General features: G+C 35.2%; 1 protein-coding gene across 2 annotated transcripts in view; it reads right to left on the bottom strand.

Moving 5' to 3' along the window:
* pinx1 (PIN2 (TERF1) interacting telomerase inhibitor 1) overlaps window positions 1–9,127 on the bottom strand; it is a 29,578-nt gene extending 20,451 nt beyond the window's left edge. Inside the window, exons 1-6 of one of the 2 annotated variants that reach the window (XM_058756424.1) lie at window positions 9,045–9,127; window positions 8,564–8,673; window positions 7,955–8,047; window positions 7,789–7,870; window positions 7,387–7,470; window positions 498–592 (exon numbers count right to left, since the gene is read on the bottom strand). In XM_058756424.1, coding sequence (XP_058612407.1) covers window positions 498–592; window positions 7,387–7,470; window positions 7,789–7,870; window positions 7,955–8,047; window positions 8,564–8,673; window positions 9,045–9,063 — 483 coding nt within the window. In that variant the 5' untranslated portion in view covers window positions 9,064–9,127. The remainder of the gene's footprint in view (window positions 1–497; window positions 593–7,386; window positions 7,471–7,788; window positions 7,871–7,954; window positions 8,048–8,563; window positions 8,674–9,044) is intronic. The other variant, XM_058756423.1, reaches the window with a different exon arrangement.
* Between the last annotated feature and the right edge of the window lie 5,147 nt (window positions 9,128–14,274).

Raw genomic sequence — 14,274 nt, 5'->3', positions numbered from 1 at the left:
TGAAAATTGTGAAATCTGCAAGGGGAAATATTTCACCTTCATGAATAAAATTCAGTGGACTGTGTGGATTCCTATTAAAATTGCTGAATTTTGCCCACAAAAACAACAGTTAAAGGTCTTTGCACACCGAGTCCGAAATTCTCGCACGGTAAAAAATAAATACGACCTCACGTTGTGTCAATCACGATTACACACTGCCTCTGAAACTTTCGTCTATCATAAAATTTTTTGGACCAGGTTCGATTTTCAGCGATTTCGCATCCTTAGCAAGCATTTTGATAGGAAAGGATGACGAATACAAAAAGAAAAAAAAAAAAAAATGCATACAAAAATTCCCAACGACCTTAAATGTGACCGCATCTTAACCTAGATAAACAAAAAAAGGAGGGGGCAAACGGAAATTTTTGGGTAATCAACATTATTACATTATCTTGAACCTGAAATATTTTTGTAGCAAATTTTGAAAAAAATAAGAAATAGATGTGTTGTCAACGTACACCGCTTACCTCATCTTGGTCTCTTTTCTCTCGTTTCGATCGCTTCCCAAAAATACAAGCTAGGTCTGTTTCGCTGCGACTGGACAGGTCCTTTCCTGTGAGAAAAGGTTAAAAACAAGGAGACTTTTTATAGATCTTTGACATTATTCCACACAATAGGACATTTGTGTAAACATTTTGAGTTCTGCTTCAATATGAGTGCAACAGGGTTCTATTCAACCTGCAGATGCTTCTGCCAAACCCGTCAACCTAACGTGTGCTACCAAATACATATTTAAAAGACATTACTGACAGTTCCTTTTCGATTTAAAAAGAGAACTGTGTTTATTATGCATTTCACAAACGTCTGGAGAGATGAAAAGGAAACGTTTCCGGGCGCAACCTGTTGACAAATGGATATTTTTCTAGTGGCGTTCAACTGTGTAAACTATTGATTTAAATGGATAAGGGTCACTGGACAGTTTTGAACTCCTGCCGAGAGGAAAGGTTTAGAGGTAAAAGAGGGCACGTTGCATGGTCGCAGGGGATGAAACGGCTGAGGAAAAACAAACGTGCAGGGGCGGCCCCACCTCACACCTCCCGTTTTCCAGCAGCTCAAAGGCTCCAGGAGTGCCTGGGCGCCCGTCTCAGCCGAGAGTCCTGTTCGTACAGCTGCATCCTCTTCCTCCAAGCAGCTCCTGATAACACTCGCTTATTTATTGCTCTAGGGTCTTTTTCAGCATGGCTTTCAAAGGGGAGACCTTGCCTTCAAGTAACCAAGGTATCCTGTAAGCAGCCTAAACAAAAGGCCAGGCCGAACAAGCTTTCCACTGATCACAGTGGACAACAAGTGGAGCCCAAAAATGACCTTTTTACTTTTGTAAAAGAGATCTATCAACTAACAAAGGGTTAGATTTGGGTGTAACTTCAAATGCCACTGGAAATCTTCAGAGGATTAACGCAACTAAAATTGAACATTTTGAGTCATATACTTATCGCATTTGCTTTTTCCATATAACTTATTAGGTTAAAAGGGGTTAAAAGCTTAAAAAAGTGCAAAAGTACCATCATGAAAACCTGTCCATAGCACTCAAGTGTTCTATATTCTAGACATTCAAAAGTCAAATGACAGCTTTGTGCAAAATCACACTGAAATTTTAAAATCACATGGGAAATCAAATTTGTCTTGATCTTTGGCATATAAGAGGTCTTTGTACCATTAAAACACCCTGCAAGTTTCATAGCTTTAAAAGTCCTCATTATAAACAAAGCATTTATTTAATCAAGCTTCAATAATGTCTTGTTTTGGATCTGAGGCGTCACCATGCACAAACTTTTGCATAAACACTGCCTCTAGAGCAGGGTTCCTCAAATCTTACCCTGGAGGTCCAATCCACTGCAGAGTTTAGCTCCAACCCTGATCAAACTCGCCTGTCTGTGATTTTCTGATGATCCTGAAGACATTGATTAGCATGTTCAGGTGTGTTTGATTAGGGTTACAGCTAAACTCTGCAGGAAAGTGGATCTTGAGGTCCAGATTTGAGGAGCCCTGCTCTAGAGCAAGACATCGTCGAGTAGTCGAACAGCTTGATCACGCTGAATGCGAGTGTCACATCAAAAGCAAATTCACTCTAAAAATGCTGGGTTATTTGATTTGATTTTTTTAACCCAAATGCTGGGTTCAGCTTGTTGGGTCATTTTATTGGGTTATTTTAACGCTGGGTTATTTTTTTCTACCTAACCGCTGGGTTGAGCTTGTCTCCAGTGAAGCTTCTCAACAACGCAGCTGCTGAGCACGGGCTTTTTAAGTCCACGAGAGAGAGCGGTTCTCAGCGCCGCGTTCGATTTGGTGCACTCTTTCGGGGAAATAAAGGTTTGTATACATTTTATTTATAAAGTCTTTCATATGGTGTAAATTATATTATTTCACTCAATGCAGCGCAACGCAAGGACGAGATGTCAGTCAGCTGCGGTCGTTTTGCGCTGGAAATGCCTTTGCCTTGCATAACATAAATGGATTTTATTCGTATAATACTGAGTGTAATTTAATTTGATGTTAAAACATGTTCTCTAATTTCAGTACTGTACACGCCATTCATCTCTCAGCTACGAGTGAAACGTGAGGCCGCGGTCTAAAGTTCGCAGTTCCCCCGGTGAACAGCAGCACTTCACCGGCTCAGATTTCGGCGACACACTGGCACGATTTCGGTAAAAAGCGAGAACGGTTGAATACACTTAAATTAAAATGCTACTTCTATATGCCTTTTTTATTTCTAAAATGCTTGTTAAACAAGTTCAAATGTATGTAATATTGTAAACTATGATCTGACTGCAGCTGCATCACAAACCGTTAGTAAATGATTTAACAATGCTTTGTCTGGAAATGACCATTTTATTTCTGATCATGTCAAAACACTCACATGCAATAGCGAGGGGGCATTGATATTGTTTCTTATGCAATGATGTTAGCCAATCATAACGGTGGCCGATTACTGGCAAGCCTTAAAGGACCTTCCCCTTAAAACAGGTCATTTTAGAGAGAGGGACAGAGTGAGAACATATTTTTCTACATATTTGTTTTATGTGCAAAAAAACTTTATTAAAATTATAAGTTAAACTCAAAGAACATTAAAATAATTTTTTTTTAAATCCATGTCATGACTTCTTTAAGTCACTGAAAGTCTTTCGATCTAGTAAGCTATTAATCACTGTGACTGAATCATTGAATCAGTGAGGTGAACTCAAGAACTAGATCAGTCTGATTGCTGTTGAATCACAGAATCATTTTGTTGAACTCAAGAACTGGATGAGTCTGATTCATGAAGAGTCACTCAATCAGTAAGTATTTACTGCAAGAACTAGATCGGTCCAATTCATAATCAGTCAGGTCAGTTTCGTGAACTAAACAACCGATTCTTTAAAAAAAATCATTGGGAATCAGACATTTTCTTTTCTTTTATTTTTTTATCATTTTGGAGCTCAACAGTACTAATCCTAGTCCATTTAAATGTCATTATATTTCACCACAAACAACTCTTTAAAGTGTCTGAAAAGCACAGATGAGTGGTAGTATAGTCTACTGGTGCACACAAGGTTATGAAATCCTGCTGGAAGCAAGGTCACCGTTGAGATGGCAACAAATGTGACAGAACTCTGGCCAAACCAGATTAGCAATCACAGAGGCTTTTTCGGATCGACTTGCTAATCTGACAAGCGAAATACTAATTGACTGCCTCACAAGACACCTGGATAAGTTCTAAGCTGTTCAGTTGCAATTAAATGAACAAGGAAAAAGGATTTTCTGGAACAAGTGAAGATGACAAAAAAAGATCAGGGGACGTAATAACTGGCTGAGCAGGAAATAGTAACGATGAAAATATTATTAGCACTTGTTTGTTTCTGAAAAGAAATCAAGTCAATAATTAATGAAGGGGGTCCAAAATTGTTCCGTTCATCTGTGTAAAAGCTTGACCCACTCAGCCACTCATATGATGAAGTGCTTGGAGTTCAACTCGCATCAAGAAATACAGGATCAGTTGATAAATGGGCAGCCAATTAAATCTGGGTTACTGGTTTACACTGCTCATGTCTGAGATGGGCGCTGGAGACGCTGGTGCCTTTCTCCCGTTCTGAAAGCCATCAATCTTTGAAACAAGCAACCTCGCGGCTACCTCCAGTCCAAAACATTTTAATAAGATTGAGAGAAATATATGAAGTTGCACCATCTTTATACCTTCCACTTGATTTTACTGACAAAAGATAAGCAACAAGATGATATTCAACACCAAGAGGCCTCTATACCCTACATTTAGGGTGGTTAATAGTCCAAAATTGCCACAACTACTCACTTTATTGCTGTTTTTAGGATAAAAATCATCTAAATTATGAAATAAAAATATGGAAATTGTTTGGTGTATAAAAACAGAAAACAAAAACAATACTTATTTAAAATTTTCCACAAAACAACAGCCCGTTGCTTAGATAAAGGGAATATGTCATTTTAATATAACAAATAATGTTAATATAATACAAATTTTATATAATTTACATTATTTATATAAATATAATGTAATGATATGAAAAAGACAGTAAAATTAGAATTTTAATTACTGTTTTTTGTTCAGAAAAGATATTCTTACAAATACGATTCAAAAATGTGGGGACGGTATTTTTTTATTTAAAAAAAAAAAAAAAACTATTTAGCAAGGATGCATTAATATGTTCAAAAGTGACAAAATGCATAAATATTACAAAAATAAATGTTGTTCTTTTCAACTTTCAATTAATTAAAGCATCCTAAAAAAAATGCGTTAAACAAAAATTAATGTTAATCTACAAAAACATTAAGCAGCACAACTATTTACAACATTAATAATTAGAATAATAAAAATTAAGAAGAAATGCGTCTTAAGCACCAAAACACCATATTAAAATGATTTCTGAATGCTCACGTGACACGGAAATCTGTAAAGACTGTTGAAAACTCAGCTTTTTAATCACAGGGATAAATTACACTCAAAAATAAATTATGTTTTACATTATATTTGAAAGTATTATTGGTTTTTACTGTATTTTGCACTAATAAATGCAGCCTCGGTAAGCATAAGAGGCTTCTTTTTAAAATCACATAAGTACTGAGCCCCGAATCTTTAAACAGTAGTGTGTATAGTCATAATTTAGTTTTTAAAACATAATTCAAACATTTAAACACTTTATGATGATTGTACACTGGTATACAAGACAGTTTAATGGTCTCCATACTAACCCAAGTATTTACATTTCACATTTACTTTAAAATGCGTAGTACGCTTTTAAGCATTAGATATAACTAGTTTATCTGTTAAATCAATTAAAGGCCTTAACCTGGAAACGGCTTTTGTGAGGCGGTCTCAGGAAACGTACAAAGGGTGAGGCCTTCTATGGTTTACAGAGCAACCAATATCAGAAAAAGGTGATCCAATCAACAAAGCCTCCACAGGGGAGATGGGCGGAACCCCGACGCTATGACACAACGAGCCAACTGCCATGACAACACACTACTAATCCGTTAGCAGTCGTAACAACCAGTGTCACATTTTCAAAGATCTCTTAGCTCCACTTTCAGCAACATAAACCTTGAACAGACTTTTATAGATCAAATTACGAGAACACATTCTATTTCCAAGAATTTATTTGTCATAAACCATAATCAAAGAGGATTTCAGTGGAATCGCATAGCAAAAAATATGAATACCTTTTACTGTTAACCTCTAAATGGTTAAGGTTTTAGAATGTGATGTCAATTATAACAAGAGTAGGAAAAAAAAACTTTTACTAATGAGCTTGAGTGATGCTTTTTCACCCCAGGAAGTCACAATATGTGACTTATGGAGGCAAAGGGCAGCCATAACCAATCAGAGTTGAGCTGAGGTCATGGACATGAGGTGGCCCAATTACCACAGGGGGTCGTGATGAGGTTGTGTGCGAGCGATCTAGTCTGTCTCCTGAGACATGAGACACATCCACTGAGAGTAAGGTCTTCCTTCTTATATTTAAACAAAGGCTATAAAAACACAGAGACAACGACAACAACAACATTAACATTGTTTTAGATGCTGTGTTATCTGTGGGACTCATCAGGTGCTGATTGAGGCCATTTTGAGAAGCAAGCGCCCTGGCCCGTGCTCCTCACAGGATACAGGAAGTCAAGCTTAGGAGCAGTATGCTACGGTGTCCTCTCAGGTGATAAGAGATCACGATTTTTTCCCCAACATTCCTGACATTTTCTATAAACATCCATCATGGAAAATGAGACAATGTCTAAAAATACCACCCTTAAAAATGTCAAAGCATCAAGAATGTAAAACCCGAGGGCAAATAAATTTCTCACTCATAAAGACCACCAACAAACATCAGGCCGCCGTGCTTTCCATGCTGGGAAGGATGTGAGCCTCTCTGCAGAGGTCAACAGTACGTGACAAAACATGCAGGGAGATCGTTCACCTACCAGATCAAACTCAGGTTAACATCATAGTCAGAAAACTTGGAGCTTCATGAAGTGATGTTCTGTACTAGGGGCGGCACGGCCTTCTGGTTAAGCTGACTGCACAATTTGATCATGCTGATCTACTGCAGCGGTGACCCGTGAGTTTTTACTACATAAGCCAAAGCATACAAAGTTCAGCTACTGAACACAGGAAGTGATGGATGGGGGGGGGGGCTAAATTTATAAAGGAAATTGAAAAATAATACAAAAAAAAAACTGGCTTGGCTTCATGAATGTTTTTCAAATTAACACGTCATGTAGGTTATTTAAAAAGAAAAGAAACAACCCTTTACCACCAGACTGAAATAGACAAATCTGACTATACAGAGAGCAACTCAAGTGATTTCTTTGTGAAAAGGTCAATCGCAGAATATAGGCGCACAAATAATTATTAACTGATCAAATAAAATAATTAATATACATTTTTCAATAAACTTGTATGGAGAAAACTATTAACTTCACAGCAGTCGTTCTCAACCAGAGAGCCGGAGCCCACTAGTGAGCCTTAGCAAACTTCCAAGGTGCCTCAAGATGACAAATCAAGCATTAAAATAAGACAAAACAACTAAAATTCAAGATACTTTAACTTTTCACCCACTGAAAACCATTTTTTTTATTTCTTTGAAAAAACCGAATTCCCATTGCCGTGAAAATCCTAAATATATCAGGAAGTCTAAATTTAAAAGTATTATCAGTTACAAATTGTGAGATAAAAAAAAAAAAAACCTTGAAAAGTCATGGGGCCTGTTGTATAAATATTGTTGTGGACAATGAGGTGCCTTGGAGTCAAAAAGAGAACCACTGTTTTACAGCAAAGTTCTCTCAAAATAAAGTCATGCAGTATAATAATTAATTTGCAAGATGTTGTGACATTGAATGACTCACCCTTAGTGAATTTCATGTAATGGACCCTTTTCTTGGATGTCTTTGACTTCTCCTCCAAACTAAAACCCTGTTCCTGTGTGGGGTCTGAAAGTATACAAAAACAGAAGAAATTAAAATAAATACAAAATATAACCACAAAAAAATAAGGCTACACACACCTAAAGCATAAGAGAAATGAAAACCAGATTTCTCTCAACATGACAATGACCACAGCACATGTTTCATGTCATTTTAACATCACAACAGCACCACCTAGTGAACACTAGATAGAAAGCTGATAGAAAGTTTCAAAGCTGCCATATTAAACATCCCAAGGTTCAATGGGGCTGTTCTCACTTGTAATCAAATTGACCCCCTTTTTTTTGGTGGTGCTTTGCACTTCATATTTAAAATTCAGCTTACTGTCAGTGTTGTTCTGTCCATGGCAGCTGTTAAGCTCAGCAAGGAGCTGATTAAAATCATCCTGGTGGGTAATCCAGTTATCCTAATAACACAAAAAACACCATCAAGAACAACAGCAGAAAACAGAACAAAGAACAAAGTCAAGAAAACAGGAACGGTTCCTCACCTCGTTGTTTCCTGTAGTGCCCAGACCCAGGCTGTTGTTCTTGACTTTAACCTTGATGTGTTCTGTAGACCCCTGTTCACTCTTGCCAAGACCCTGCCACACAAACAAACCAGGAAAAACACATGAATATAATAATACAATAAGAACCATAACTTTTCCAGTTAAATAAATCTGTATACATGTTTTAACAAAGAGAATATATATATATATATATATATATATAATACATATTAAAATATTTCAGTTCTCAATAAACAATAAAAAGTTCTTATTGTATTTATTCATCCATTCATTCGTTTGGTACTTTCAAGAAGATTATCACAAATACTATGCAATTTAAACAAATCCTCATCTATGCCAGCCAGTTATGTAACGTTACGTTGTCGACATACTTAAAAGGGCAGAATTTAAAATATTGGTGCTCAAGAATGTTAAAATCATATTTTAAAATCCGATTTTAAAATCACAACAACCCATGCACGTGATCAACGTAGTTGACGTGGCAGCTGTCAAATGGACCAAAATTCTCCCCTGAATTCGAACACCTTAAATAGAGATGTTTTTTATGCTAAAATGTATATTTCACGTATTTTGTTGTTATAATGTTACCTTTCCTTTGGACCAGCCCATGCGTTCCAGCATTTTCTGTCCAATTTTGGACTCATCGTTGCTCCATGCGCTGTTTCTAGGGTCCACAGACCACTTCTGCTTACGACGAGCTTATGAAATATCAAAACAACATGTAACGTTATGTTACAAACTCTCAATATTAAACCATTGCATTAACAAAACATCCACTTTCATGTTACTTTTGTATCAGAAAACATTATCACAAAAGTTGTGCGTCTATGAGATACAGTATAAATCAGAATTTATGTATTTGACAACTCGTATGATTCGCCCTCATATTAAAGAGCCACGACGGCTAGCCTGCTAGCAAACATGCTAAACAACGTGAAGGAACGCAACAATGACTTTAATATACCATATTCAACCAAATAAAACATACATTCATAATAAAATCTTACAAAAATCGTTTTAAAACTTATAAAACTAGCCTAAAATAAAACATTTCAAATTGTAAACTCACGTTCGGCAAGCATGGACATCTTGAGGGGTCCTTGAACACATGGAGGAACAGGCAGGTTGTCCGATTTGTGCCTGATTAAAATAAATGTATTGTATAAATTAACGTATTCATGTCGGTCGTCTAAAACTTTACAGTATTATTATATAATATGCTATCATTTAAAACCCACAACAAACTATATCAAGCACGAATTTACATTATTTACGCCATCAAATAACCTATATATGCACTAGTAGTCTATATTTTGTAACAGTAGATGGCGTAAGTGGGTTAACTATTTATTAACTATCTCAAAAAATTGAGTGTTTAATCTTATCATTATACATTACTGACACTCTATCCTCCAATTTGATACTGTTAAGTGCTTTGACACAATCTGTATTGTTAAAAGCGCTATATAAATAAAGGTGAACTGACTATTTAGAATTATGTGTAATTTAATTAAATAACTAATTATTGGCCGCTTAAGGATCTCATTTTAGCTTTTAGAGATTTGTTTTTATTTATTTAATGTAACTTAATTTAATTATAACAGTAGTGGCTATCAAGTTTTAAACAAACTGGTTTTCATGGCATATCCTAATTTTGTAAGGCCTTGCTTAATTGGCATATAATTTTTAAAGTAATTAAAATGACATTAATAACAATGATTAAGATTAAGCAAATACCTAAATTAAACTCCCCATACCTGCCCTGTGTTAATGTGGTTATATACAGTTTCCAAATAAAATGAGTTTATTCTGAATCATGTGGAAAGTGTTTTTACTGAGCACTTCCACGCTGACTGTTACTCTCTCAGGTCTCTTAGCATTTTGCTGACGCTGAAGCGATTACCACAGCAACCCAAATATCGAGGACACTCTGAACAAATGGATCAGATTTCATCACTTACTAAATTACTGTGGACAGTCAGTCTCAAAGATCAGATTTGAAAACCGAATCAGATTTGTGTGCAATGTTAGCCATGATACCCCTATGAAAAATAAAACTGCAGATTAATGAAAGACCAAGAAATAAAAGGCCGCCTAAGGCCTAGAGTAGCCTACACTTTTAACAGTTCACCCAAAAATGAAAATTCTGTCATAATTTACTCACCCAATCCTGTATGAGTTCTGTTGAACACAAAAGAAGATATTTTAAAGACCGTTGGTGACCAAACAGTTGACCGTAGCCATTGACTTCCATAGTATGAGGAAAAATACTGTGGAAGTCAGTGGGGACCACATTCTTCAAAATTACTTATTTTGTGTTAAAGTGTTAATATGTTCTTAAATTACACTTTAAATCATTATGTTATAACTTATAATGATCTTTTGCTGTGCTTTAAAGATACTATTTTGATGTGTCTGACATACTAAAGCATGTAAAACATTTGATTAATTTTAAGTTTGGTGTGTCATTTCAATGCATGTAAAATTCACATACTGTTTGATAAAATGTAATAAATTCTTCCAAATTTACATAATTATATTTTTGTTTACCATAAATGCTTGTCACTACATTGAGCACTTTAATTTCAGTGGAAGTAATTATGAAATTATATATATATATATAAACATACTTAAAGGTACTTGTGTCCTAACCAAGTGTGTCAAAAAAGAACTCTTTAAGTTCAAATAATTGCATTTGATATAAATGATAATACAATTTAATTTAACTGTAAATAACAAGCAGTTAAGTATCTGAAAACATTATATTCAGTTCACTCTTATGTGTATTATTGTGATCATATCTTCACACTTTTCTTTTTGTTGCATGAAAATCATACAGTCAAAATGCTGTTTCATAGGCAAGACTCCAATTATTTGTGTTTTGCACAGCTGTATTTTTAATACATTAGTCTAAATTGCAGAGAAAAAAATATAATCAGCTATAAATATCATTATGAGACTATAATTACTTCCAAATTTCTTGTCCTCTAATTATTGGGTGTATTTAAGTTTTAGAAACAAACTAACTACAATAATTACCTGAGAATCCTTTTACTGTGAATACAGTGAGGTGTGAGGAAAAGGTCTGGGGTTGAAAATAATAAAATAATAGTGCCAACTTACACAAGAATGACTGCAGACCCTGGGCTTCATTTCTGACAATGAGCTGAATAAATAAACTATGGATGATTTATTTCAAAGTTGCTATCAGAGTTATTGCTACCGGTTATCCAGACAAATATTTTGAATTAAATGGAAAATTTTCATTTTTATCGACAGACTGAAATATAGTTGGATTTAGCAAGGAAATCTATCATATCCTGCCAAAACTCTTCACATGTGAATTTAGAAATCCATTCTCACAAGACTGCAATTTTATGATCCCAACTTGGACATAACACATAATTTCTCTGCAATGGGAAGCATGTCATTACGGAGGTGAAGGCTGATCTTTAGCTCAAGGTTGAAGAGTTCATCTGCTGTCTGTGGTGATACACAGTGAAATAAGAAGAGTCTGAGTGAGTAATGCTGCTGATGTCTTATTGAATTCCCATCTCACTGGTCATTGATCCTACTGTACGAGGTGAAAATGTCACAGATTTAATTGCCATTAGTAATCACTCTTTTGGCAAGAAAGGGATGTGCTGGAGTATATGGAGTATGTATATTTTAACCATTTTTATGGTTTGATGGTATTTATCTGATAATACCAGAGGCACTTAATACAGTACACTTTGGTGTCCCATGACTTTTTAAAAAAGCATTAGAGACTTTCTTTGTTTGTTTTTCTGTGACATCTACACAGAACATGAAAAAACAACTGTCTATTAACAACTCTGCTAGTAAATTTTACAGTTCACAAAATTTGAAGTAGAAAGACAGAAATAGTATTTTCCTGTAAAAAATAAAATAAATAAAAACTCCAATAATCTTTTTTACAACTTTTGCAGTGTATTAGATATGTTAAATAAAATATTATACATACCTGTCATGAAAAGTAGCTTATTTTAAACACATCAAATGTCTAAATGTTTTTTTTTTTTAGCAAAAATGTTTGATAAAATAATCAATAAACTCATTTCACTTTTTAAAATTTGTACCTAAATTGTATAGTAAGTTTAAAAAGAAAGGAAAATACGTATATTTAAAAAAAACATTTAATTTATTTTTATGTGAAATATTTTTCTTTAATCTACTGAAAATATATACCAATATTTGTTCCTAAACTATAGCCCCTTTATTTTAGTTTAGTTTAGTTAAAAGTTTAGTTTTCAGTGATCAGTTCTAGTGAACAGAGAACCACTTTCTAAGTGTGAAGAAAATTTGAATAATATTAAGAACCTTTTTCCACTATAAAGGACCTTTTGTGCAATAGAAAGGTTCCATGGATATTAGAGGTTCTCCATGGAACCATAAATGTAAATATCTTTATTTGTATTCATGTATTTGTGTTTTTCATTCAAAAAGACCATAGCAGTATGTAAGTCCCTATATGGTTGTTGATGATGATTGCTATGTTTTCATAGCAACAGGCAACCATGAGACAGCTGCAACACAGCATTTTTTGGCACTTCCCTCTTCAAGGAACTGACCGGGCTTGTTTGTTTATATACCGACCTTCACTCAGACAGACAGACTGCCAGCTCTGATATTCAATATTCACACAGCATGTTGACACACTCCTGCTTCTGGTATTGGTGGAGAGGTGTGTTCACGCAATGAAGGCTTATACAACGTGACACACATTAACAGGAAGTACAGAAGAAAGAAAGCACTCCATTTGAACTTCATTGCTCAGTTCTGGGAAACTCAACAGGGGTCTCGTGGATTGGGACAAGAGTATCACCTGAGAAGAACAAGTGGGAGGGGGTTATGCTGTCATATGAGTGGGCATGCAAATGTGTTATGTAATGTTTGCATAACATTTATATAGATTGTGCGAGGGGCAGATGTTGGGAAGTTGGAAGTTTTTACAGTACAAACCAATCCCAACAAATTGTTTTCAGGTTTTTAAGAGCTAATTACTTGTTTTATCCCACATAATTGGCCATATTTCTCTGTATTACTTGAAAAAAAAAAAAACATATGTATATGTAATTGCACACAATTTAACACAACTTTGTAAGCTTTTAACACAAATTAGTCAGTCTTAGCCATTAAACCTTGTTGTAGGTTATTGTAAGAAATGAAGAAAATTTATTGAAGAAAAAAGGTCAAACTTTTTGAAACCCTGTTAAATCTTCTAGCATCTATATTCTGATATACAGGATGATATACAGCATCTAAAAAAAATAGAATGTTGTGAAAAAGTTCCTTTTTCTGTAACTTATTTCAAAAAGTGAAACTTTCATATAATCTAGTTTAATTACATGTAAAGTAAAACATTTCAAAAGTTTTTATTTTTAATTTTGATGATTAGAGCTTACAGCTCATTAAAGTAAAAAATCCAGTATCTCAAAATATTAGAATATTTAAATTTGAGTTTCATTAAATGACCATCCCTACAGTATAAATTCCGGGTATATCTTGTTCTTTGAAACCACAATAATGGGGAAGACTGCTGACTTGGCAATGGTCCAGAAGACAATCAATGACACCCTCCACAAAGAGGGTGAGTGACAGAAGGTCAATACTGAAAGGGGTGGCTGTTGAATAGACTAGAAAACTTTGTTGGCATTAGTGGAAGTGCCTTAGCATGGTTCAAATCGTACTTATCTGACCGCCATCAGTTCGTAGCAGTGAATGAAGAGGTCATATCGATCACAAGTGCAGTATGGAGTACCTCAAGGCTCAGTACTAGGGCCGTTACTTTTCACGCTTTACATGTTACCCTTGGGAGATATTATCAGGAGACATGGTGTTAGCTTTCACTGTTATGCTGATGATACTCAGCTCTATATTTCTTCGCGGCCCGGTGAAACACACCAAATTGAGAAACTAACGGAATGCATAGTCGATATAAAAAACTGGATGACGAGTAATTTCTTACTGCTAAATTCTGAAAAAAACAGAGGTGTTAATTATCGGACCTAAAAACCCCATATGTAATAACCTAGAACACTATCTAACACTTGACGGCTGCTCTGTCAATTCTTCTTCATCAGTCAGGAACCTAGGGTTGTTCTGCACGCTTGATAAACAAACTACAGTTGGTCCAAAATTCAGCAGCTAGAGTCCTTACTAGAACCAGGAAGTATGACCATAGTAGCCTGGTTCTGTCAACACTGCATTGGCTCCCTATCAAACATCGGATAGATTTTAAAATCTTGTTAATTACTTATAAAGCCCTGAATGGCTTA

Source organism: Onychostoma macrolepis, chromosome 20 (genome assembly GCF_012432095.1).
Source record: "Onychostoma macrolepis isolate SWU-2019 chromosome 20, ASM1243209v1, whole genome shotgun sequence".
Classification (NCBI taxonomy): domain Eukaryota; kingdom Metazoa; phylum Chordata; class Actinopteri; order Cypriniformes; family Cyprinidae; genus Onychostoma; species Onychostoma macrolepis.
This window is presented reverse-complemented; position numbering and strand designations above follow the sequence as displayed.